Source organism: Colossoma macropomum, unplaced genomic scaffold (genome assembly GCF_904425465.1).
Source record: "Colossoma macropomum unplaced genomic scaffold, Colossoma_macropomum, whole genome shotgun sequence".
Classification (NCBI taxonomy): domain Eukaryota; kingdom Metazoa; phylum Chordata; class Actinopteri; order Characiformes; family Serrasalmidae; genus Colossoma; species Colossoma macropomum.
Window position 1 is genome coordinate 7,742,563 of NW_023494801.1, and position 24,727 is coordinate 7,767,289.

Sequence of the window (24,727 nt, forward strand, 5' to 3'; positions counted from 1 at the left end):
TTTAGAGACATTACACATGTCTGAGACATTGGACGCCTGGTTCCCATCACCCCCACTGTGAACAATTCTAATCTGCCAGGTGTCTAAAATGCTGCCCTTAACATTAAACCACTCTCAGTGACTGTTATGACTAAATAATGCAGAAATGTTTTGTTTTTTTTTTAATTTTCCACTGACTTGGTTCCAGAAAGAGGTGTTCAGCTTAATTTCTCACATCTTAAACCAGCTGTTCTGTAGCTTTAAGAGTGAGACCAAGAGGCACCTCAGCATTGTGACAAGATGCAATGGCAAAGTAGAGCAGGCCAAACACCTGAGCCCCATGGAACGCACACACAGGGTAAATGCAGATGACACAAGGCCAGTCATCGCCTCCTTGTGAGCGCTGTTTGTGTGATCTGTAACCTCCTTGCTGCGCTTCTTTGTTGTGAGCCCTAATAAACTGCATCAGGAAAGTATTCCGAGTTCAAGCACGGAAGCGTGGCGCTAGGATCAGGATTCATGGATGTTGTTTCTTTTCCTTGTGGATTTTAATATCATGAAAGAGGTTCCTGACCACACAAACAGAGACCTTCAAAGTCTGAGTGGCATGTGTCAGCTGAATCTGAGTTGTCAACCGTCACCTGAAACTGTGACTGAAATTAAAATGGATTTGAGAGGATTTAAAGTTGCTTCTACGTCAGGCCAATTCAGCAACAGAATCTAGGTTGAGAATAGTCTCGCGACCAGACATCTTGAGTTCTGCAATTGGGCCTCATTCGCCAACCGTTCGAGAAGAAATTTCTTCTGAAAGGGGAACCCCACCAATTTTTTTTAAATTCTGCATAGTTCAACGATTAAGATGTAATGTAAAGTCATTCAGAATAGTTTGGTGTGAAATGCTCTGTTCTAGAGATACTTAGAGTCAGAATTGCTCACAGTGGTAGTGATAGGAACCAGACGTCCACCTCTAAAAGCTCCTTTACAGAAAGGCATTACATGAAATGGTTATGAATTCACTGCCTGATGTCTGACATTGTTGTACAACAGGTTTGTGATAAAATTTTGGCTTAAAATGTATTTTAATCCATTCACGGTGGAGGGGTACATGCAGGGTGTTGTGTTGTGTGACAAAATAGTCCCCAAAGAAAACGTATTGTTTCCAGATTTATGACTATTTTACTGTCAACATTACATATAAAAACTCAGAAGACATGTGCAAGTTCACTGGTGGTTCTGGATAGTAAATAAAGTGGCTTTATTTGTGTTGTAGACATGGTGACCCCTGGTTCCCATCACCACCACTAAAGTAATCCAAGTCTGCAAGTTACTCTACAGTGAAACATTTCATGTCAACCCATTCTGAATGACTTTACATCTCAAGGACTGGATTATTCTGAAATTCTGAAAAACTGGTGGAATTCTCCTTTAAAACACTCATGCAGTTTTCAAGGATTCTGACATTCACCAATGTTAAAGTGAAGCAAAATAATATTTTTTTTACAGTTGTGCATATAATACAGAACAGAATGAATCAGTGAGTCAAAGCTTCAGAGTAAGAAAACTAAGGAAAGGCAGCTCTCAAGTTTAACTACTGTTGACAGAAGATTTTAACAGAGTGGATCTGATTGGAGCCGATGGTTCACTTCACTTCCAAATTAATTCCCCTCTGAAGGCTGTCAGTAGGGCATCCGCTTATATGACCATCCAGAGAGCCACTTACTGTCCTTCAAATATGATTCTGCGTATGTGCGCGAGTTCATGTGCTTTTTGGTAAGCATCCCATCTCTCAAACATAATGTGCAAAAGGTGTGCAAAAAATTTATCACAGGAAATGGAACATAGAAATGGAAATACAGGGTGTCCCAAAAAAAGCTGACATCATTTCATAGTCTAATAACAGCCAATTCTCCCTCAAATGATCTCAAATTTTAACAAAATGTGTAAAAACTAACCAAGTTTAATTTTTACTGTTTTTTTTTCAGGTTGTAGAATGGCGTTTACTAGAAACGAAAAGGCATCTTGTGTGTTAGAACATGCTCAAACAGTCAAACAAGAGTGTGCATTGTCTTGTATTGTTCAACATGAAGCCTATTTAATTTCGTTTGCCCGGGACATGTAGTTACTCAGATATTCAATCTCAAATGTCGTCAATTTTTTTGGGACACCCTGTATATAGGACACTAAATCGGACGGAGAAGTTTTAGGTGTGGTCTCCTCTCTGGTATAAATGTGTAATTGATGGTAATGAATAGAATAACACTTTGTAATGTAGGTTGTGCTTCGGACCCCTTCCCCGAGCTGATGAATCTGACGATTGCGAGTGTGTTGAAAGAGTATCCAAAGGTCTAAACTGCTGAAAGATGGTTCTTCTGAGGATATGAGTGAATTATCTACTGTTGTCGTCATGTCTTCATCAGTATAATGCTGATTTTGCATTTGAGACCACACTGAGCCAGACCTTCTTTCTAAGCCTGTGCGTGCGATACTACGTAAAGACGTATGACGTGGTCCAAAAAACTGACCCAACGACTAACATTAAATCCTTATTTCAGGCTTTTACAGGGAACTCACGACAGCAGATGTACACTATACAGTTTTAACAAAATCTTACATAGTGCTGCTTTAAATGCATGTAAAAGAAAATGATTTTGATTAGTCTTTTCAGAAGTATGCCTTATTCGTTTGATTGACTCGATGGAAGCAATTAACATGCTCATGATTACTTTTCTGAACAGGATAAAATTACATGTTGCGGTTTGAGTTCCAGTCTCTTTTTCTGAACATGCCCTTTGTGTCTGTCATTTGTTAGAAAAATGACAGACATCCCTGGAGAAGAGGAGCTGATCCCACAGCAGTGGCTACATAAATACAGATCATCTATCTTCTGGAATTTGAGACTAGGTTGAAAAAAACCTCATTAAAGTTCAGCTCTGTGAAGATCCTATTACTGATCTGACACGGTGTCAAGACATTCTCTCTGAAATATCAGTTTTCAATTAGACCCACCAAAGAGATTTTCAGTTACCTTAAGCTTCCAAAACCAAAACAGCATGAGATTCATGCATAATTAATGGCTGGTGACTCATTATTTGTGTAATCCATCCTGAGACTTAAAAAAATAATAAAAAAAAAGACACTTCTTTGAAAGCATAGCCTTAAAGACATTCTCATGTTGGTGAGCTACTGGTGTGCAGCACATTAATCTTTCTCAACAAATCGGTTGAACGATCTGTGCTTTCTGTATAAAAGACCTCTGAAGTCCAGTTATCATTTTGCAGCCAGCAAAGTCTCCAAATTTGCCTTTGGATCCTATGGAGCCCCTACAATGCCACTGTGAAAAGAAAAATAATAATAATAATAATTTAAAAATTGCAATGCCATTGCATTCTCATTCATGCAAAAAATGTGCATTTGCTCAAACTTTCTGTTCACTTGCAATAGTTTCGCATTCTCTTGCAAAATCTTTGCATTCCATTTTGTGTTACCTTGCAAAATTCATTGCATTTGCAAGGGAGTGCAAAATCATTGTGAGGGAATGCAAAAATTATTGCAAAGAATGCAATGCCTTTTTTTTTTTAAACCATTGCCTCTTAGGGGCTCCACAGGACCCTCTGAGGCCATTAAAGAAGCAAGACATGCAAGTTAACCCTGCAGTGCAGGACACTGACATCATAAAGTGGCTTTTAGATGACTTTTTTGTTCTCTTTTTCAAGTTTGTAGCAACATACACTCCAGCTGAAAAATGCTCCTCTAGCCTGCGCAGTGCACTCCACACTTTAAAAATACATGTTTACGTTAAATATGTCAACTTTTTCGCTCTGTGCCACAAACAGCGGCATACATCAATTAGCTGACCGATCAATAAGGAGAGGACACCTCTCTAGTCACCGAAAGAGGAAAAGCTAGTTTTTGGACAACCAGAATTGTACAACACTCAGCAAAAAGACTAAAACAAGTTTTTTTTTTTTTGTTTTTGTTTTTTTTTAAATAAGCCATACTGGCTAAAACCTCAGGGATACTGGCTAAAACTTTTGGGATGTGGCCAAAACCTCAGGATTACTGGCCAAAACTTCTAGGATGTGGCCAAAACCACTGGGATATGGGCCAAAACCTCTGGATTAATGGCCAAAACCTCTGGGATGTGGACAAAACCTCTGGGATACTGCCTAAAACCTCTGGGGTATTGGCCAAAACCTCTAGGCGCCACAAAAAAGTGGCATTCATCAATTAGCTGACCAATCAATGTGGAGAGGACAGCTCTAGTCACCAAAGAAGGACAAGCTAGTTTTCGGACACCCAGAACTGTACAACATTCAGCACAAAGACAAACAATTTTTTTTTTTTAAGTCATATACATTGTTGTTTCTCAAAAGGAAAATCTGCTTAGACCTAAGATTCCTGATATGGGCTGACTACAGAATAAAGAATTTGCTCCTCCCACTTTTCAAACACACTGGTTGGCTGCCAAATCAGGAGGCTAATAATGGACATAATTGAGATGAACTGGTAAAAGATATTTTAAAATGGAGCAAAACAAAAGAACAGATTTATGCATGATACGAACTAAAATGGATCAGTAAATCAAAGTGTCAGCTTTAGCTGCTGCAGGAAAACAAAGTAGAGGAAGTGCTTTTTAGGTTTACTTATACTGTGCATCATTGCACCATTAGTGCCAATAAACTCTGAGGTCCAGCACTCAGTGATCCACCAGACCTCACTTGTTTGTCTTCTCATAGATGTGTCGTCTGCATGATCAGAGCAGCTCTGTTTAATCTCACTATACCTCACCTAAACGTCCACTACAGGCCATAACTCCACACTCAAATTAGGAGCTCTAGGTGTCTCTGCTCTCAGTGGGTTTCCACTTGCTTTTAGAGTTTTTCTGACTCAGTCAGGGTTTCTGGAGACCCTCTTTAAGACAATATGCACTGTACACAGTGCTGTACAAACACAGCTGAACTGAACCGAATAAAGCTGAATCAAAGCCACAAATACGATTCTCACTCCAGCACAGCTGTTCACTCTCAAGCGGGGCCTTGTTTATATGGCTCTCCAGCCAATCACAGCTCAGGGAGCGGGGCTTGTCCGAATACGGGTGGGGAAACAACCCCCTACCCGTTACCCGGCTCGTTCCTGACACCTGCTGGTACGAAAGGGAAAAGACCGAGAGCGAAGTTCAGCTTCACTCGTGTTCACCTTCTTTATCGCGACACGCGCGCGCGCCTGTTTTGGAGATCTCCGCGCCGTCTCCGCCTCGCGCGATTTAGGTGCTTTGTTTCGCGAGGCAAAACGCGAGAGGAAAAAATGGACAAATATAGGTAAGAGCTATAAATATTATTAGTGATATGCATACATTTATCCGCAGGTATGTTTTATCATATTTCAGCACTGAAAAAAGTTTCCAGTGAGTTTAAATAGTTTTGTTTGGTCAGTTTTGTTAATTCTGTGTGACCACTTTGTTCACCGCTTTGTGCTTCAAATCGAAGTTTTTCGGAGGCAAGAATTGATAAAATGGTTAGTCTGCTTTAAAATGAAGGCTGGTGCTGTTTTTCGAACAGATGCCACCCCAGTAGTTCTTTGGTCGAATCTCAAACGGCTCCCTTCTCCCTATATTGGTCACTGCACAGGTCAGGAAACTTCATGAGCCTTCTGCACCCAAATGTGTTCTATGGTTTAGAGAAGGGGTCTTGCAGCTTGTGGCTGAATATAATGCTTTCTATTCAACAGATAATGTACTATTTGGGTGTATAGGCCATTATTTTATGACCTACATAGGGTACTATTTAGGCAATATGGAACCATTTGAGATTCAGAATTAGATATTGATGACAGTTTTTGCTTTATTGACCAAAAACCTCTTGGGAACTGGCTAAAACGTCTGGGATACTGGCTTAACGTTCTGGGGTAGAGGCCAAAGCCTCTGGAGTGCTGGCTAAAACTTATTGGATGTTGGCTAAAATCTCCAGGATACTTGTTGAAAGTTCTGGGATGCTGGCTGTAATGCCATGGATGAAAGCTAAAAATGAATAATAAACTGGCAAAAACAACTAGAACAGAGGCCAGAAGTTCTGGAATATTGGCTAAAACAGCCTATAGAAACTAAATAAATATATAATCTGCAAATTATGGAGTTTTTTTTGGTCAAATTGCCTGATACACCACACTTAGATTATGTTGATAGTGTTAAAAATGTATTTTGTCAAATCGTCTAAGATTCAACCAGTGTTTAGATAACATAACTGGGGTTTAGTTGTTGCTAAATATCTATTGGAGACCAAAAAAATGTTAAGTTTTAGCATAAATAACAAAAAACTGGCTTCCTTAAAACGTCGAGCTCACAGAACTTCTAATAGGTTAACAGAACAATAATCAGGGTGTTATATTCTGTCAACATATCATTTAATCTTTAACAGTCAAAATGTTAAGGAAGCCAGGTTACATACTTTTAATTTACTTTTGTAATTTAAACATTTACTTTTAAGTTAAAACATTTTTCCTCTGTACCTGAGTAGTTTTATGTTTACTGTGTACTTAGCCCTTAAATTTCAAACTTATCAGTAACTGGACTTACTAGTGGGTTAAGAGGTTTTAAGGGGTTAAGACATTTTTACAGTGCACAGGCACCTACAGCCATTCAATGCAAAGATATGTAGCCCAGCATAAAAAAATAAAATAAATAAATAAAAACCCACACTGTATCCTCATGGACTACTGGATGATCACATAGAAACTTGTCAAGTCTGTGTGCCTATTGCATGTTATCTGTACATATTTGAGCCACCAGTGTGTTAATAGAGCACTGACCCTGGCGCTGACTCTCATAGCTTTTAAAATACATGTCATCATAGGTTATGGTGATCTATTACACACATATGCATGCATGTTCTCTATACTACATTATAGTGTAGTTTAACATTCATCCAGCTTCTGATGTCAGTGTTTGATTTAAAAGTTCATTTTTGCTTCATGTTGTGTCTGTTTTAGAGCCTGGTCTTTGGTCGCTGCCTCCATTTGCTCTAATGCTTCTATGATTTATGCACAATCTGAGCTCAAATCCCATTTCCCCTCCCTGTTTCAGTGTAAACAGTCATGTCAGTGTTACTCAGTGGGCACTTTTATCTCTTTTAGAGACACGTTTGTGTACATTTCGTGCTGGTAAGACCAGCTTTTAGAGACTTCTTGTGCATGAAAAGTTACAGGCTGCTTGTTCATGCTCCGATATTGCTACACGTGTTGTGGTCTTTGTTTTAAAGTGCCCATATCCTATCCTTCATATACTCACATCACAAGAACAACAAATTCCAAACAGGCTGTTTTTTTGCAGCTTTGTTTCCACTGTGTGGACTGCAGGGTGAATGTTATGTTTAGAAACTTTATGTACTACAAAAAATGATTTGAAAAATCTAATGTTTGCCTTAGAAAACAGATTATTATGTAATCTGAACATAATAGTCAGGATCCATTAACCTCACAAAAGAGAAAAAGGATACATAACAGTGAACGCAACCTCCATAGACCTGCTAACCATTTATGTAGATCCTGTGTGCAGCTCTAGCTGTAGTTCCAGTCCTGCCCTTGGTAAAGAGCATTATCAAAGCTTGCTTTGATTAAACTCACTGTAGTTCATAATTGCACAATAAGAAACTTCGCTGTTTTTCAGGCCTCAAGGATTACAGTGGCACATTTCCATTTACATTTTAGCAGTTGAATTGTATGTTTGTGCAATTTGAATAAATATAACTAAGTAATTGAAGGGCTCCTTTCCAAAATGCTGTAGATTCATTAATAACAATCTTGAGTAGAGGGAGTTTATTTATTTATTTATTTTTTTTAAAGAATAATAGTTGATGTTAATGGAAAAGACATTTTTATTTCTCTAATAAAAGTGACAAACCATATCACTGATATTTCTTGTATGCGTGAAGCCCTCTCTCAACAATGATCATGGAAGAAAGAAAACTGTCTAATGCAGACTCTCCAAAATATACATGCATACTGAAAGCAATAATAAAGGCATGTGTCAACTTTATCTAATTGTACATACATAACATTCTGCACACATTCAGAAAGCTTAGCTTAGTAGAAAAGCAGCGAGTCCTGGTAAAAGACACCTTGCACCCTAAATGTATGTATAGAAAGTAGAGGTGGGTGATATGGTAAAAATATCATGTTGCGATACTTTTTTCACACTATTTATTTTTTCAAACATCTGATCAGCTGAAACAGAAAAAATAACCAGTAGTGCTACATTTTAAAAAATAACTCAAAAACCAAACAATGATTTTTATTCTATATTGGGCATACTGTACTTGCTCTTTTTATAGTGAAACATGCAGTGGGCCACTGTTCTACAAGTACTGACAATATCCAAAATATATTCAGAGAAGTATATTTTATTGTATTGATGTAATTTATCCAGATATATCTTATATATACATATAAATACATATATAATCATATTGTTCAGACACAGTAACTATGACATTCTCCATCAAGCACCATGCTCAATGCATTAAAACATGCTTTATCCACTTTACCAAGCACAATTACATTCACTTATTCTATTCACATTGCATCATAGTCTATGCTGCTGTCATCGTAGTTAGTACAGGAGTTTCAACAAACTCAAACTTTTAAGGCCGCCACTTTTTTAAAATTAGAACAAATGCTTTTCTTCAGTGTAGCGTTCTAATCTGCTGAGGCTGGTACAAAAGCTTTAGCTCAGTTTCCCTTATCTCGGTGCCTGGAGGAAACCCCCCCTGTGGAAAGATAAAACCTTACAGAACTCTGTTTCTCTCTCTTCTTACTGAAAGATTACTTTCAGACCCCATTATACAATGAACGCAACTGTACTTGTTTGCGTGGTACAGCTGATCGGAGGAGTTTAGAGGCTGAACCTTTTCTGAGGCCAAAGTCTAAAGCAGGAGTATCAAACTGAGGTCCTGGAGGACCACCACACTTCAGAGATGAATGCTTTCCTTTTATCTCTCTCTTGATGCGTCAACACCTTGGTAATGAGCTGAATCAGATTGAATGCTAAACTCTGCAGTGCCGGGACCCTCTAGGATTGCAGTAGTAGGGAAATTGGCATATTTGAAATTCTTTGCGCTTCACCCCACCCCCCCATAGTCCTGTAGCTTAAAGAGGGGTGTAGAAATAGGCAATCGAAGGCCATTCAGGCACATCAGTGAGGACACTGATTTCAGTATTGGAAAATGAACATTGACATTTATAGACTCTTCTGAGGGTCTTTCATTTATTGTCTTTCACAGAAGCCACCGTCAGTGTCCTAAACTAGACATCTGGGTGTACCCTATCAGAGAAAAGTGGGTGGGAAGGGTAGGGGCTTATGTTGTGCATGATCAAATGCCTGGGCTTTTCTGAGGCTCATCATAAATTCTACAGGGTTGTGCTTTTTAGGGTTTTTGACATTTAACACAAAGTATTTAAAACAGTGAATACACAATTTCACAAATCGGTTTAAATTTTCTCTATTCAGACCTATGAATTGAAAATCCTGAAATCCTGAAATATGCAGGTCATTTCACCCCGAATCACCACATCCCAAACTTCAAAGTGAAATGTGAGATAAAGGAGATATTAAGGTATCAGAGATGCTTTTTTGAGTGATGTTTTAGAATAAAAATGCTCAATTCTGCTCTGTGATCTACTCAGCTTCCAGCCCTAATCTAATACACCTGATCCACCTAATCAGTAATGAAGTCAGGAACATATCAGAGGGAGAGAGAGTTGGAATTAAACTCTGTAGATCCAAAAGAATAAGAGAACCATGTTTGGGTTTCAAAAGCCAACCAGCCTTAGGCCTGAATGGGGTGGACAATATAGAAAAAAAAAAAGTAACAATGATACTTTAAGACATTTTCATGATACAAGATGCTTCATAATATTTCATTTTTATTCTATATTCGGCATACTGTGTTGCACTAATCCAGTCAAGCAGGTCTAATTTTGCTCTCTTTATAATGAAACATGCAATTGTACTTGTAGAACAATGACCTAATATCTGCAATATATTCAGAAAAGCCCATTGTACTGTAATTTAATTACATAATTTTATATCATTTTAGAATTTTATAGTAGTTTAATTATTTGGAACGGACAACTAAGAATCAGTAGTGCCACATTTAAAAACAATACTTCAAAAAACTATAGGTATGCTTCCATCCACTTTCTGCACAAATTGCAGGCAATAAAATTTGTGATTTTTTTCCTGTTTCCATCAAACTTACTTTTAGCAATAAAAGTGCTTCAGTTAATGACGGTGAAACAGTTGCCACTGTCTTGACATGTTTCCATCTTTAATTTCATGCATGTCAGCTTGTGTTCCCTGTTTCCCTGACAATATTTAGCTTCACCATAATTTTATTTTGGGATTTTACTTTATATGTTTTATTTTATTAATATTTGGTTTCATTGGAACGGTTATGAGAGGTCATGTTTCTCTGCCATATAGAGCTGTTTCAGCACATTTATAAAGGCTCTAGTCTTTTCTGGACATCTCTCTCTCTCTGTAAGAGCTGAAATGTGACATTCCTGTTAAAGACACTCTCGTCTCTTCTTCAGACCAGTTCTACCTGTCTACCATGCTGTTTGTGTTTACTGTTAGAGACACATGAAGTCTGTCAAGACACTACATTTATAAAACACTACCAGTTTTTGGCGACATTTCAGGCATCAGTAAACAAGTTTTCCACTAAAGTTGAACAGAAAAGAGTTACACGACACTACAAAGTTGTTGAAGTGTTAAAACATTTCACAAAAAATCCTTTGGATGGAAGCATAGCCTGGGTGTACATCGATTTGCATACTGCACTAAATCCAGTTAAATAGGACTAACCATACATAACAGTACATACAGCCGCTACACTTAATGAACAGTCAGCTCAACTTCAAATTATAAGGTAACTGATTACACTGCTTTTCTTGAGTTAACTCCGCTTGAGAACATCAAGAGTGTAGCTGAGAGCCGCTGGTCTGATACGGCCAGAGAAGCCTGAATAAATCTGATTAAAGAATTACGACATTCCGAAACAGAATTTCAGATAATCATCGGTGTGAGTGAATCGGTTCTGATATACTCTATAACTGAGTGGCTCATGGCGAACAGCCAGCAGAGACCAGAAATAATTCAGACTGAATTGCTTTAATAATTCATGCTGGATTAAAAAAGATCTGTCTCTCTACAAATGAAAAGCCACATAATATGGCCAATTAACTGTGGAGCTTCTTGTGTGTGGGAAGCTGAAAAATATGTAATTAATTCACTTTTTTTTTTTTACATATGTAATTAAGTCACTTTTCATAATGATCACTTCCCTTGACCTCAAAGCACTTTGGAAAATGGACAGTAATACCTAGAATAAACCAGGAATACATGTGTTTGAAAGTGAAATGGCTGTTTTTGTGCTTAGTTTAACTGTAGGTCAGTATTAGTTTTGCAATGCCAAAGAGAAGTTAATGCCTTAACACTTACAGTAAGCCTTTTTTTTTAGCAAATGAAGGATAAACAATACTGTCAAAGGCATAGAACATGTATACCACAAGACACGCTATCCTGTTGTGGCAGTGCAGTATGCACACCTACTAACACCATGACTATGAGGAAGTGTAATAATTGACTAGACTCTGGGTTAAAGGTCTGCTAGGTGTGGCCCTGATAGACACAATAGCACACACACTGACCAGCACTGTACCTCTCAGACACACACTTATATACTCTTGTCTTATAGACACTTGTCTTACAATATATTCAGTACATAGACCCTTTAAACAGTCCCTAAACAGTAATCACAGAGCAGAATATCCTTACTGTCATTGTATTAGTATGAGATTAGCTTCAGTTTATGACCAAGTTTGATGCTTATGCTGAGAATAACACCTTGTTTCTACACTCATTGTCCATTTTATCAGCTCCACTTACCATATAGGAGCACTTTGTAGGTCTACAGTTACAGACTGTAGTCCATCTGTTTCTCTGCATACTTTGTTAGCCCCCTTTCACCCTGTTCTTCAGTGGTCAGGACCCCTATGGACCCTCACAGAGCAGGTATTATTTGGGTGGTGGATCATTCTCAGCAGTGCAGTAACACTGACGTGGTGGTGGTGTGTTAGTGTGTGTTGTGCTGGTACGAGTGGATCAGACACAGCAGTGTTTTCTAAAAACATACAAAAGGATTTAATTGCAGAAAATGTGTTTCAGGAATGACTGACGTTGAGACACATTTACTTCAAAACAATGGGGTCTAACTGTTCACCATGTGGCCATGAGGGACAGGCATGCAGTCTGACTTCCTGCTCTAAAATGCAGGGGTGTGGCTAAAATAAGGCTCCGTCTACAGACTAAAACTGTTTCGATAGTGACATGAAAACTTAGGACAGCCTTTAATTTTTTTTTATTTTAAAATGAATATGATAAATCTAAATATTTCTGTTACTAATATATAAACTTTAAAAGAAATCAAAAAGAACTTGTATTATTTTCACAAGTGTAAATTTAGGGGTTCGCGTTTGAGAGACACTTCAATAAAAAGTATTATGTAATTAATGATTTTGTATATATTTAGCTTATTACTATCTCTGGTAGTGCCTTGGGGGTGAATATACATAATCCTTGCAAATATCTAAGGTCTGAATACTTCATTGTTTGATTTTTATTTTACTGTGGGACCATGGTTTAAACTAATTCTGTGCATTGTGTGTAAAAAGTGCATGTGCAGCTGTGTAATGAAGAGGAATATGGCATGTGGGCATCATGTCCATGCATGGTTTTAAAGAGGTGGCTAGTCCCTGAAATCTGATTGGCCGACCCAAAATTTATGCCACTTTATTGGCTTCTACTGTCCAATTTTTCTCCAACCTACCACCCCCAAACCATGTTTCAGATAATTATCTAATTAGACCAGGCATGTCAAACTAGGGCCCTTCTGAGCCAGAGTGCTGCGCAGATTAGCATTTACCCTCATGTAACGCTGTGAATTCAGTTCATGAAGGCCTTGCTAATTAGCTGATGAGCTGAACCAGGTGTGTTTAATGAGGCAGTGTGCTGGAGTATGCAGTGTTTTGTCCCACAAGGACTGGTGCTTGACACGTATGGTAGATCCTCCGTACTCTAGCTGGCACACCAAGTGTGAAAAAGGACAGCACTGCTTTACTGTGAGCTGTGAAGGTGCTGAATCCAACAACACACTAGAACAGCTTTACAACCATTAAATAAGGCATGGAATCAAAATGCGACAGTGTAATGGGAGCTTTTAACGCCAGAGCTGCTACGCATGTCTAATATTTTTAGTGAAACTGCACCTTGTTTGACTAAAATGCAGTGGTGGTGTTTCAGTGGCTATGATATCAATATCATGTGTGTTGAATATCACAGAACATATTACTGAATCTTGGCACAAGTCTACAACTACGACATTAAACTATGTGTGCCGAGTTGGTCATGTAAAGACCATATAGAGATACAGAACGGGGTTAGATGCTACTATTATAAAACCTTTAAAACCTTATAAAGTTATAATGCACTTTATATACACCAATATGTGAATTCTGATCAAATGCAGAGACCTGATATCTGATTTCTCATGTACCCATCTGTCAAATGAATCAAATATTGGTTTGAATTATCGGTAAAATCGAATCATGAGTCAGATTTTCATTTATTTTTTTAACGATTATCTGCTTATACTGATATCAGGCATCCCCACTAATAGGAGTAGACATTTATGTCTCTGAGGTAATGATATTAAGATGCAATAGTATGCTAAACATTTCATGTTCAAGTAATTTCATGTTCCACCTGTTTGTTATGCGGCCTCCGTTCGTCTTATGTGACCTGGGTTTCACTGAGACAGAATCACTTTAATAGATCTTTATAACACAGACAAAGGGAAGCACAAAGGATCTGCTTATGAAACAGAAGACTTTTTTTTTTGTAGATCCACCTCCTCTGCAAGTACAGCTCTACATGTTTATGGAATTCTCACACATTCACTGACCCTGCAGTGCTTTGAGATAAGGGCCCAGACTGACCTTTTGGTCTGGTTCCTTTTTCATTGGAAGTTCTTTACGCTGGCCAAACCTTTATCTTACCTGCTAAACACTTATCTGAACTATAAACTGTTCTCATTACAACAAAAAACAGGTATCAGATTACAAGATAAGCAGCTTTCAAATGAAATTAAAGGGGAATTCCACCAATTTTACATTTTTTTTTCAATCATTAAGATGTAAATAGAGAGGTTTGATGTGAAATGTGCCATTCTAAGTCAGTGGTGGTGATAGGAACCAGACGTCTGAAGCATTTAATGCCCATAAAAGTGACCTCACAGGAAGTTATTTCATTAAACCTTTTGAGTACACTGCCTGACGTAAATACCTTGTAAAGACAACATAACAAATTCACATTTTTCTTTTTTCTTGATATACATTGTTGGGGGTGGGCTTTACATACACAAGAAATATCAATACTATATTATGGTCAATACCACCTTAATTATATGTCAGCTGTTCTTTTCAAAAATCCCCTATATTCGAAAAGGTTCTAAATGGATATATATGGCTCTTGTCGGTAGAAAACCTTGTATCTCCGTTTTTGATGTTTTTCAGTTTGACCTAATGTGACAATACCAGTCGCACTTCATATTGTGTGTAAATTTCATGATGAATGGACTAAAAGAAATGGTCCAAAATGACTTGGAATAAAGTCTGGTTCCTTTGACTTACATTAAAAGTGAAGTATGTTTTTTCCTTTTTCTGTAAAGGTATTATTTTGGAGATACAAGGTTTTCTTCCAACAGAGATATGGACATACAGCATTTATAGTCTTACGCAAAGTTTGAATACCCCAGTCAGATTTCATGGTTTATTGACAATGCAAGTTAAGGAGTTAGCACATCCTCTACAGACATGCAGCAATGTATATTTAAATTGTGCAGGAAATTTGAAAAATGGGTGGATTTCCCCTTTAAAAACTGGCTATTAAAAATGCTCTCCATATTAATAGCCTTTCTGTGCTGTAATGATGCTTTGGTTTGCACTATTCTGAGCATTTGACTGACTAAACAGCTTGAGAGAAATTCCACATTGTTCCTCATGAAAGACTCAGTGACTCCAGAGGCGTCTTGGCCTATTTACCACAAAGCAAACAAGTGAAACGTGAAGTGAATTTCCCAAAATGTCAAAGTTGTCTACAGCAAATAGGGTTTTGACTTTTATAATTGGAAGCGGTCTCTAGAAAGCACACCTCCTTTGTTCCCACAGATGAACTTTGACCTTTCAGCGGGAGACTTACCTTAACGCTGATCGATACCCACTGCGCTGCCTCAGTGTCTGTCCCGTCACCATGGAGACGGTGGTGATCGTAGCCATCGGAGTGCTGGCCACCATCTTTCTGGCTTCGTTTGTGGCGCTGGTGGTGGTGTGTCGCCATCGCTACTGTCACCCTCCTGACCTGCTGCATCACCCAGAGTCCAAGTAAGACCTCCACACTATGATGTGGCACTAAAAGACAAACACAAATTACTTAGTATTTCATTGTTTTAACACAGATTGTTGTGTCATGTTTGCCTATTATTAATGCAGCATGCACAAAACTCCAATGCTTCAGTATTTTATAGAGTATCAATGTAATACAGTGATTATTAAAATTTTGTATTGTTTAGTATTTAATTTTTTTTGACAGGCTTTTATTGTGAGGTTTGACTATTACAGCTAGTATTGTATTGTAGACCGACATTCTCCTGCAATGTCACTTTTGTGTTGGCAGTTGGCACCGCGTTGACTGTTTGCCACTGCTGGTCCAACCTCGGACCACCTAGATTATTGTCCTGCATAGAAGCTCTATTTTTTTCCCTCTCTAATTTTTTAAATGCACAGTTTGTTTTTTTAAAATAAAAGGCTAAGACAAATATTTCCAACAACTGTGAGGGGAAAAAAAAATAATGACTAGGCCTAACGTAAAATGATTTAGCTTAAAATATTATTGCTTACATTGTGCTGGATTAAACTTATTTACTAAGCTAATTTACAAAGTATAGCTAAAGGAAGGAAGGAAAAGAAGCAAATAGGACTGAATGGAAAATGAGCGAAATAATAAGCGGAATCTCTGAGCAAAACACCAGTGGACCGCCAGCTTTGCCATCAGCGGACCACTGTCCTCTTGTAATCAGGGTGGTTAGCATTGCATTTAGTGAAGGGGGGTGAGAGAGGACCATCCCACACACCCAGACAGAGCGAGACCAGTTCGTGCTCTCTTGGCCGCAGCTAGCCATTGCTGGGAACCGAACTCGCAAGCACCTGGCGAGAGGGCCAATGCTTAGACAGGAGCCCCACTCATGAGTCTTCAGCACTCTGTTTCCTCCTCACTCAGACCCACAGTGGATCTAATCGGAGCAATGGAGACTCAGAGTGAGCCATCAGAGCTGGAGCTGGACGATGTGGTCATCACCAACCCCCACATAGAGGCCATACTGGAGAATGAGGAGTGGATCGAGGATGCATCGTACGACCTCTTCATCAGAATCATACTGATAATGCATAATGATAATTATAGAGAAGGTATAAATCACCACAAATATCAGCATCATTTTCAACAGTGTTCTGATTAAACCTCTCTCTCTCTTTCTCTCTCTCAGTGGTTTAGTGTCTCACTGTATCTCCATTCTGAAGGTAATTTCTCATGCTTCTCAACATGCTACTGTAGAGCCTGCGGTAATCATGCATGATGAGTGCTATGAAATGTGTTGTCACTGATAGATTTATTCAAATAATGGGTATCGTTTGCATACAGATATGCCACACGCTGACAGAGAAACTTGTTGCTATGACAATGGGCTCCGGAGCAAAGGTGAAAGCACCGGCCAGCCTTAGTGACATCATCACGGTGGCCAAACGTATAAGCCCAAGGTAAACGAGCAAACCACATGCCTTATCGAGCTGTATTCATGATAGTGTTGTAATAGCCTATATAATGCAACGGCCTTTAATTATTGGCACCCTTGGTAAAGATGAGCAATAGAGCGCTACGAAAGATATGTATGAAAATTATATATGGATCATTCTACTGAACTGGTTCAAGATCAGAGTTGAAAACACATTTTGGACTTCAGACTAAAATCCTTTTGCTTTGAGTCACCCTATAGCTTAATTATATTTACTTTATTAAAATAAATGATTAAACGTTCCATTCCACTTAAAAACACTAACTGGTACATGACTGGCAAACACAGCTTTGAACAGTTATACACTCACAAAATCAGTTTTAATTACAAGAAGTTCAATTAATTTTGGGAAGTATATGTTTCAGTAGTGACAATTCTTACTGTTACACACTGATTTTCAGACTTTGGGATACAGTTATGTCAAAACAATGGTATCTAAATGCTAACCATGTGGTCATGAGGGCCAGGGATGGAGTCTCACTTCCTGCTCTAAAAAGCAGGGGCATGGCTAAAATAAGGCTCCACCTATGAAATAAACTATGGCCACATCCAAAATCGTATACTACTGTATCATACATACTTTACTAATGAATGCACCTCTAATGGTACTGTTTGGTATGGTAGCATGTGGTTTTAGACAGCATTTGTGTTTCAGGTTTTAAGCTAGTACCACACTGGAAGTCAAACTGTGGACTGCACCAAAGAAAAGAACAAAACAAGATCTACCCATGCATACCTACACTGAAACAAAAGGTACTTAAATAACCTACAAAAGGAAACAACAGCTAACTACTGGCCAGTAATCAAACGTACATGTGGCGGTGCCCACCCTCTGACCTAGGGAACTGGACAGAGTGGTCTTCTATGTGGTGAGAATGTATAGATGTGCCCCTCTTACCTGTTTGAAACCCCAGGTGTTACAAACAATCTCTTGTAAAACAAAAGTTAAAAGGATGCAAGTAAAATACCAAAAGTAAAGCACAAGACAAAGTCTGGTAAACTAAGTTAAAAGAAGCGCAAAAAGCCCTGGTAAAATACCTAAAACAAAGGCTTTCTTTTAAGGCTTAAGCTCCTCCCCCCAGTTACACCAGCCAGGCCTCTGATTGGTCAGAGGTACTCCTCACATTGACTGATTGCAAAGCAGGTACACCTGTGAAGGGAAAGCATGGACGAAAGACAGACACAAAAACCCAAAAAGCGTGCTTACATGTAACAATGTTAAATCTAAATCTTTTAACCTTAAAGGTAATAAAAAAGATCTGTAAAAAAAAAAACAGACAAAATTTAAATATTTTCACAAGTCACCTTGCAATAGAAAGCACCCTATACATTTTTACTGTGGGACTGCAGTGTGAACTATTTCAGTAGAATGGTCACATATAGGGCCTAAATTCGGTAGAATGGTCACATATAGGGCCTAAATTCAGTAGAATGGTCACAAATTGGGCCCAAATTCAGTAGAATGGTCATATATAGGGCCCATATGACAAAGCATTTGCTGTTTGTTAACTTTGTATTGTCTGATTTTTATCAGTGAGATAAAAAAACTGGTTCACAAATAAATGTTAAAAATATTGGCATCTTTACATTCTGTTCTTTACGCTACCTTCATTTTCCAAAATAGTAGTACTCGTCCTGTTATGCTGGGTGAGTTGAAAGAACACATATAAAGAGATTTGAGGCCATTCCTCCATATAAAATCTCTATAGATTATCTGACAATTCTGCAGTGCTGTAATTCATCTGTTTATCTCACTCTGCCAAGCTGCCATGACAGGTGGGCCCATAGTCTGTACAAATGAGCATGTGCATATGTGTTTGAGGCTATTTATGAACGGCGCAGCATGTTTTTCTGCTGTGGAGAATATAAAAATACCTTCTGTAATTAACAGGGTAGATGATGTTGTTCGGTCAATGTATCCACCGCTGGACCCCATCCTCCTCGACGCCAGGTGACTATTTACTTTACCATTTTTCCATCAATACTGATGATGGCAGCTGTGAACAGATACCTACTGCATGAGCAGCACAGAACAAATCTATGGGTTTAAAAAAAGGGAAACTCCACCAACTTTTCAAATTTTTTACACATTTAAATGGTTAAGATGTAAACAATGTCATTCAGAGTGGTTTGGTGTGGAATATTCTGTTCTAGAGAAACTTGCAGAGTCAGAAATGTTCACAGTGATGGTGACAGGAACTAGAACGCTGAAGAGTTTGAGAGTTTAAAGCTCCCTCACAGAAAGTCATTACATGAAATGGTTAAATATTTGCTGCTTGATGTCTGAGTCTGTTTGACGATAAATTTGTGATAAAATTTTGGCCTAAAATGAATGTTATTCCATTTATTTTAATCCATTCATGGCAGAGGGGTATATGTAGGGTCTTGTGAGGCAAAATAGTCCCCAAAGAAAATGTATTTCTTTTTAGATTTTCCACTACTTTACCATCATCAGCATTGCATATAAAAACTCAGAAAACATGTGTAGGTAGTTTTGGAGAGTAAATTCAATGGCTATATTTGTGTTGTATATATCATGATCCCTGCTTCCTATCAACGCCACTGTATACATTAAACCACTCTGAATGACGATGTTTACATAGCAATGAGGGATTTTTGCAAATATTTTGAAAAAATGGGTGGAATTCCCCTTTAAAAGGATAGTGTCATATTTCCACTTTCCATAAATGTGGTAAAGAAAAATTAAATTTTGTAAAATTAGTAAATGTGCTGAACTATTGCTTTAAATTTAACAACAGTCCTCCTGCATAAAGTCTGACATGGAGGAAGGCTGTGTTGCGTAATGTTTGGCACAGAGAATGACTTTGCCATGCTCATTCTGCTGTAAGTCTTTATTTGTCATAATTGTTTTCCTTCAGGGCCACCGCCCTGCTGCTGTCTGTCAGTCACTTGGTGCTGGTGACACGGAATGCCTGTCACATGTCCGGCAGCATGGACTGGATCGACCAATCTCTGCACGCCGCTGAGGATCATATGGTGGTGCTGAGGGAGGCAGCTTTAGCTTCAGAGCCCATAAGAAGTCTACCAGAAAGAGAGCAGTCGATCTGAGTCACACACACATAAAGTGGCTATAAAAAGTCTACACACCCTACACATTATCAAAACGTTTTGTGATGTAGAGCCAGAAATGAAGATAAATCAGTTCTGACAGTTTTTTAATGTTTAATGGATCTTTAAACCAACAATGCCCTGGTTGCATAATTGAACCCTGGTTGTGGTTTGTTCAGAGGAAATGAATCACATTCAGAATAATGACCAAGATGACAGCCTAAACCTGTAATCAATAAAAAGTCATTCTGATTAACCTCAAACAAAAATCAGCTATTCCTGTAGCTGCTCCTAGGTTTTGATGATTGCATTCTTCTAGGATACATAATCTTACTGTTAAAAGTTTCAGAGAAAAGCGTAAAAAATATCAAAAGCATTGGATGTTCCATGAAGCACTATGAAGACTCTCATCAATAGATGGAAAAAATGTGGCACCACAGAGACACTGCTGAGGTCCTGAAAATCCTCAAAGGCTGATGACAGGACAAGAAACAAACTTATCAGGGGGTGTTTCCAATAGCAACATTTAAAAGCTGGAGGAATTTCTGGTAGATACTGGGTACTCTTTGCATGTGGTAACAATCCCTCATTTTTCTGCACAATCTTGGCTATGTGTCATTAAATATGTCACTAAATCCCATTTAAAGTTTGCAAAAAATATATTACAGTTTCTGGCCTAAATTGTAAAAGATACATTTGACACGACGACACAGCTCATCCGTGAAAAAATACCATACATACTGTGAGGCATGGTGGTGGCAGTATCATGTTTTAGGGCTGCTTCTCTTTTGCAGAGGCTTTTGTCAAAATAAATGAGATAATGACTAGCTGTAAAGCACAACACCTGCTCTCTGTCAGAAAACTGAAGATGAAGGGGAATTTCTCCTTTCAGTGTGATAATGATCCCAAGTTACATCCAACAAGAAATGGTTTTGAAAAGGAAGATCAGTGTCTGAGAATGGTCCAGTCAGAGTCCAAACCTCAAGCCCATAGAAAAACTGTGAAATGACCTAAATCAGGCTGTGCACAGGAGATCACCTGGCATTCTGAAGGAGCTTGAACTTTTTACGCAAGGGATAAAAAGCCAGGTGTAAAGACTAATTTACTTAGTTTTGTTGGTTGTAAGATTGTATTAAAGATGATAACATGTGTTGATTTCTGGCTTTATATCACAAAAACAAGGCTGTGTAGACTTTTACTATCCAACATTCAGTATGGTTAAGAAAAAAGCCTACACAGCTCCCCATGGAGTGGACTAGAGTATGACTCCTAAAAAGCAATACACATATCCTTAGCGTCTCTTTGCACAGTTTCTTTTTCTCCTTCTCAAGTTATCTTTTTTGTTCTTTTTTAATCTGTTACATTCTGTGGTAGTTACAATCACTCTCTCCTCTCAAGTTTACTTTCACCATTAGTGCAAATAAGCCAAAACAATCAGGGGCTCATTTACAATCTTTATTCCACATCTGATTCCGCCTCTGTTATGGCAAAATAGTTAAACATGTATCTACTCATGCATATTGTTATTCAGATTGTTATTCAGGCCTCTTATTTTTGCTGCTTTTATTACTGTAGCTTGTAGGATCACGATGGAATAGTGCATAAAGACTGTCAGTACGTACAGAAATGTATTGAAATTCCATTTTATCTCCAATAAAGTCTTGGAACAGGCAGTCGTGATCTCTTAACAAAAACTCCAAATTGTACAATTGATAATGCAAACAAGGCAAACTGTTTTTCCCTTGTTAGGATTCTCTAAATATTTGTATATAGTGAACACTCAATATAAAGATTTAAGATGTTCAGTATTTTGCTTTATAGTGTCTTAATGTACCATTTATGGCCTTATTGGGTGTAATTAACAATACACAAAATTCACATTATCATTTATCTACACACACACACACACACACACACACACACACACACATACACACGGCTTTCTCTGTGGCCCATCTGACTGAGGTGGCCTGTAATCTTGGTCTTGAGTCACATGAAGTTTAAATCCACTCTAATTCTCACACTTGACCACACTGATCCCTCCAAACACAAAGAGCAGACTTACAACCAGCACAAACCTAACTAAGCGTACTGAAGGAATACCTCTGCATTTTTCATCCTAATCTCTATCTGCCGCAACTGTAGCATACAGTTTGTTACTATGGACAATAATTTCTGTTCATAAAAAAAGCACAGAACACACTTACAACACAAATCTTAATTCCAGAAAAGTTGGGACAGTAGTTGAAATGGTAACAGAAAGAAAAAGCAGTGATCATGTTTCACTTTTTTGTTTATTTGTAAATATATCCAGGCAAATATATATGAAGGGCCTGGGTTCTCACCATGTCTGCGTGGGTTTCCTCCAGGGACTCCAGTTACTTCCCAAAGACATGCAGTCAAGCCAACACTGTAAACTGCCCCTAGGCGTGAATGTGTGTTTGCCCTGTGATGGACTTGCGACCTGCCCAAGGTGTTTCATGCCTTCTGCCCAATGACTGCTGGGATAGGCTCCAGCACCCCCATGACCCAGGAGGATAAGTTGCTTAGATAATGTGTGTGAGTGTGTATGTGTAAATACATCCTCATTCCAATTTGATGCCTGCAGCATTTTTCCCAAATTTGGGGGAGCATGTTTTTTTCCTGTTCTTCCGTTATGAAGGTGTTCAGCTACACAGCCATATTGGGCCTTCATTGTTGTGTTCTGTGCTTCATAATGCAATATACGTTTTCAATGGGTGACAAGTATGGACTGCAGACAGGCCAGTCTAGCATCTGCACTCTCTAAACATGCAGCCCTCTGTTGTAAGATGCAGAATATGGAAATAAGCATGGACATCCCTGAAAAAGATGTTGTCTAGAAGGCTGTGTATGCCTTCCAGAATTAATGGTGTCTTCACAGATGTGCAAGTTGGGCAATAATGCCACCCCATTCAAAGACAGATCCTGGATTTTATACTGATAACAGTCTGGATTGTCCTTTTCTTCTTTGGCCCAGAGAACACAATGAGAGTTATTTCCATTAACCATCTGGAAGCTTGATTTGTCAGACTACAATACAAGTTTCTCTTGTGCATCAGTCCATTTCAGATGAGTTTGTGCCCAGAGAAGCTGAATATGTACATTGGCTACTATTAAAAGTGTGTTTTCTGTTATTTTCTTTTCTGTTGTACAGGTAAATTGTTGTCTATGATCATTTCCTGTACTGATGCGGCAGATAGAGATTAGGTTTAAAAATAGTTGAGTATTTATTTAAACATAAGCACTAATACTACTAAACACTGAATATGACACACATCCAGTAAGTAGAACTATAATAACAGACCAAACACATTACTAACAATTACTAACTACACATTTAAAGAGCTGACTAGTGCTTATTCCCCATCATAAACAATGATCATTATACGTTCAAATCACTGCCTCATGTTCACATGCCACACACACACACTTGCACCCATTAAGTCATAGGCATTTTGGCTTATATTTCATAACAGTGTCCTTAACGGCCTAAAGCACTTTGCCAGTTTAGTCATTATTGACATCATGTGATACTGGCTTACCAGTAGGGGTAATTTTATTGCATGTGTTTTTGATTTTATTTGACCACCTTTATGATCTTTAGTAGAGAATATAAGGCCTTTGACACTGAAACAAAAGCTCACTGGAGCCAGTTTTCCTTCTTTTTTAGTTTTCACAGGTCTATCCATCATCTTTCATTTGATTTGTTTTTGCAGGGGTTTTTATGAGCACTTGTCGATTTTTCTTTATTGCTGTTTCTACGGTAAAAATGCTTTGAATTCATTTGATTCAAATGTACATTGCTTCCTCATGTACAAAATTGTTACTGACAACATTGTCAAAAGTAAACAAGGTAAACAAAAATCAATATCACCATAATAAACTAAAAGATGTGCTGTGTTGGTAGAATTGAGTCAATTCAGAGCACTATTTCTTAATGCAAGCTGCTGATTCACTGCTTTTCTTTCCTTATGAATCCACATGTACAGCTAAATTAAAAAGTTTCATAGAGAAAAGATTTCAGTCCAGTTTATTTATTTTATGTTCTTAATCAGATTCAGTTTCAGGCTTAGTAAAATAACCACACGCCAGTGTTTTATTCACATGTTTTCCCAGTTGCTGGAGTGGAGGGCTAGCAGGGGAGACAGAGAAAGACAGAAGAGATAGATGTGTTTGGCTGCAGAAGAAGAGAGAATGGAAAGAGAAGAAGCATGAAGTCGTGTATTTTGTGTCGTGAGTGTACGCAGTCCTCTCCAGCAGGGCTTTTGGCCAAAATGAGTGGATGAACATAAGGCGCTAAAGTGACCACACTCAAAAGACCCACACATTCGCTCTCTCTTAAAAACAGTCACTAGGTTTACACTGTACAAGAGAAAAGTGTCACGTTACAAGAAAATAGAACCCTCTCAAAAAAAAACAGGCAATACAAAAAAGTCCTCTTTTTAAAAGATTACTTTTTGGTGACAACATGGAGATTCAACACTGCTTCAGTAGTTCTGTCCTTAAAGGAGTCCTGCAGGGTTCAGTACAGTCCTTTGCTCTTCTTCAGGTTTAGCTGCTGCAGGTCTGATAGAGAGTTGTAGTCGTTCCTCTTCATTCCCAAAACCACCTGAGACAAATGAGGTTTTTTAAGCAATCAGCAAAGTACACAAATGACCCAATACTGTTAATAATGAGGTTCACCAGATAGTTTAACAGTC

At 38.3% G+C, this 24,727-nt stretch overlaps 2 protein-coding genes across 5 annotated transcripts in view; one reads left to right on the forward strand and one right to left on the reverse strand.

Moving 5' to 3' along the window:
- Positions 1-5,167: 5,167 nt before the first annotated feature.
- On the forward strand, positions 5,168-24,460 carry tmem98 (transmembrane protein 98). Its single transcript, XM_036589365.1, has 7 exons — positions 5,168-5,297; positions 15,259-15,471; positions 16,367-16,498; positions 16,632-16,665; positions 16,787-16,902; positions 18,829-18,888; positions 19,817-24,460. Exons 2-7 carry the CDS (start codon positions 15,341-15,343, stop codon positions 20,004-20,006), a joined length of 663 nt encoding a protein of 220 aa, XP_036445258.1. The 5' UTR covers positions 5,168-5,297; positions 15,259-15,340; the 3' UTR covers positions 20,007-24,460.
- svilc (supervillin c) overlaps positions 24,041-24,727 on the reverse strand; it is a 35,809-nt gene continuing 35,122 nt past the window's right edge. For all 4 annotated transcript variants that reach the window (XM_036589359.1, XM_036589358.1, XM_036589357.1 and 1 more), the window contains one exon: positions 24,041-24,636. In XM_036589359.1, the coding sequence (XP_036445252.1) occupies positions 24,550-24,636 (87 nt within the window). In that variant the 3' untranslated portion in view covers positions 24,041-24,549. The remainder of the gene's footprint in view (positions 24,637-24,727) is intronic.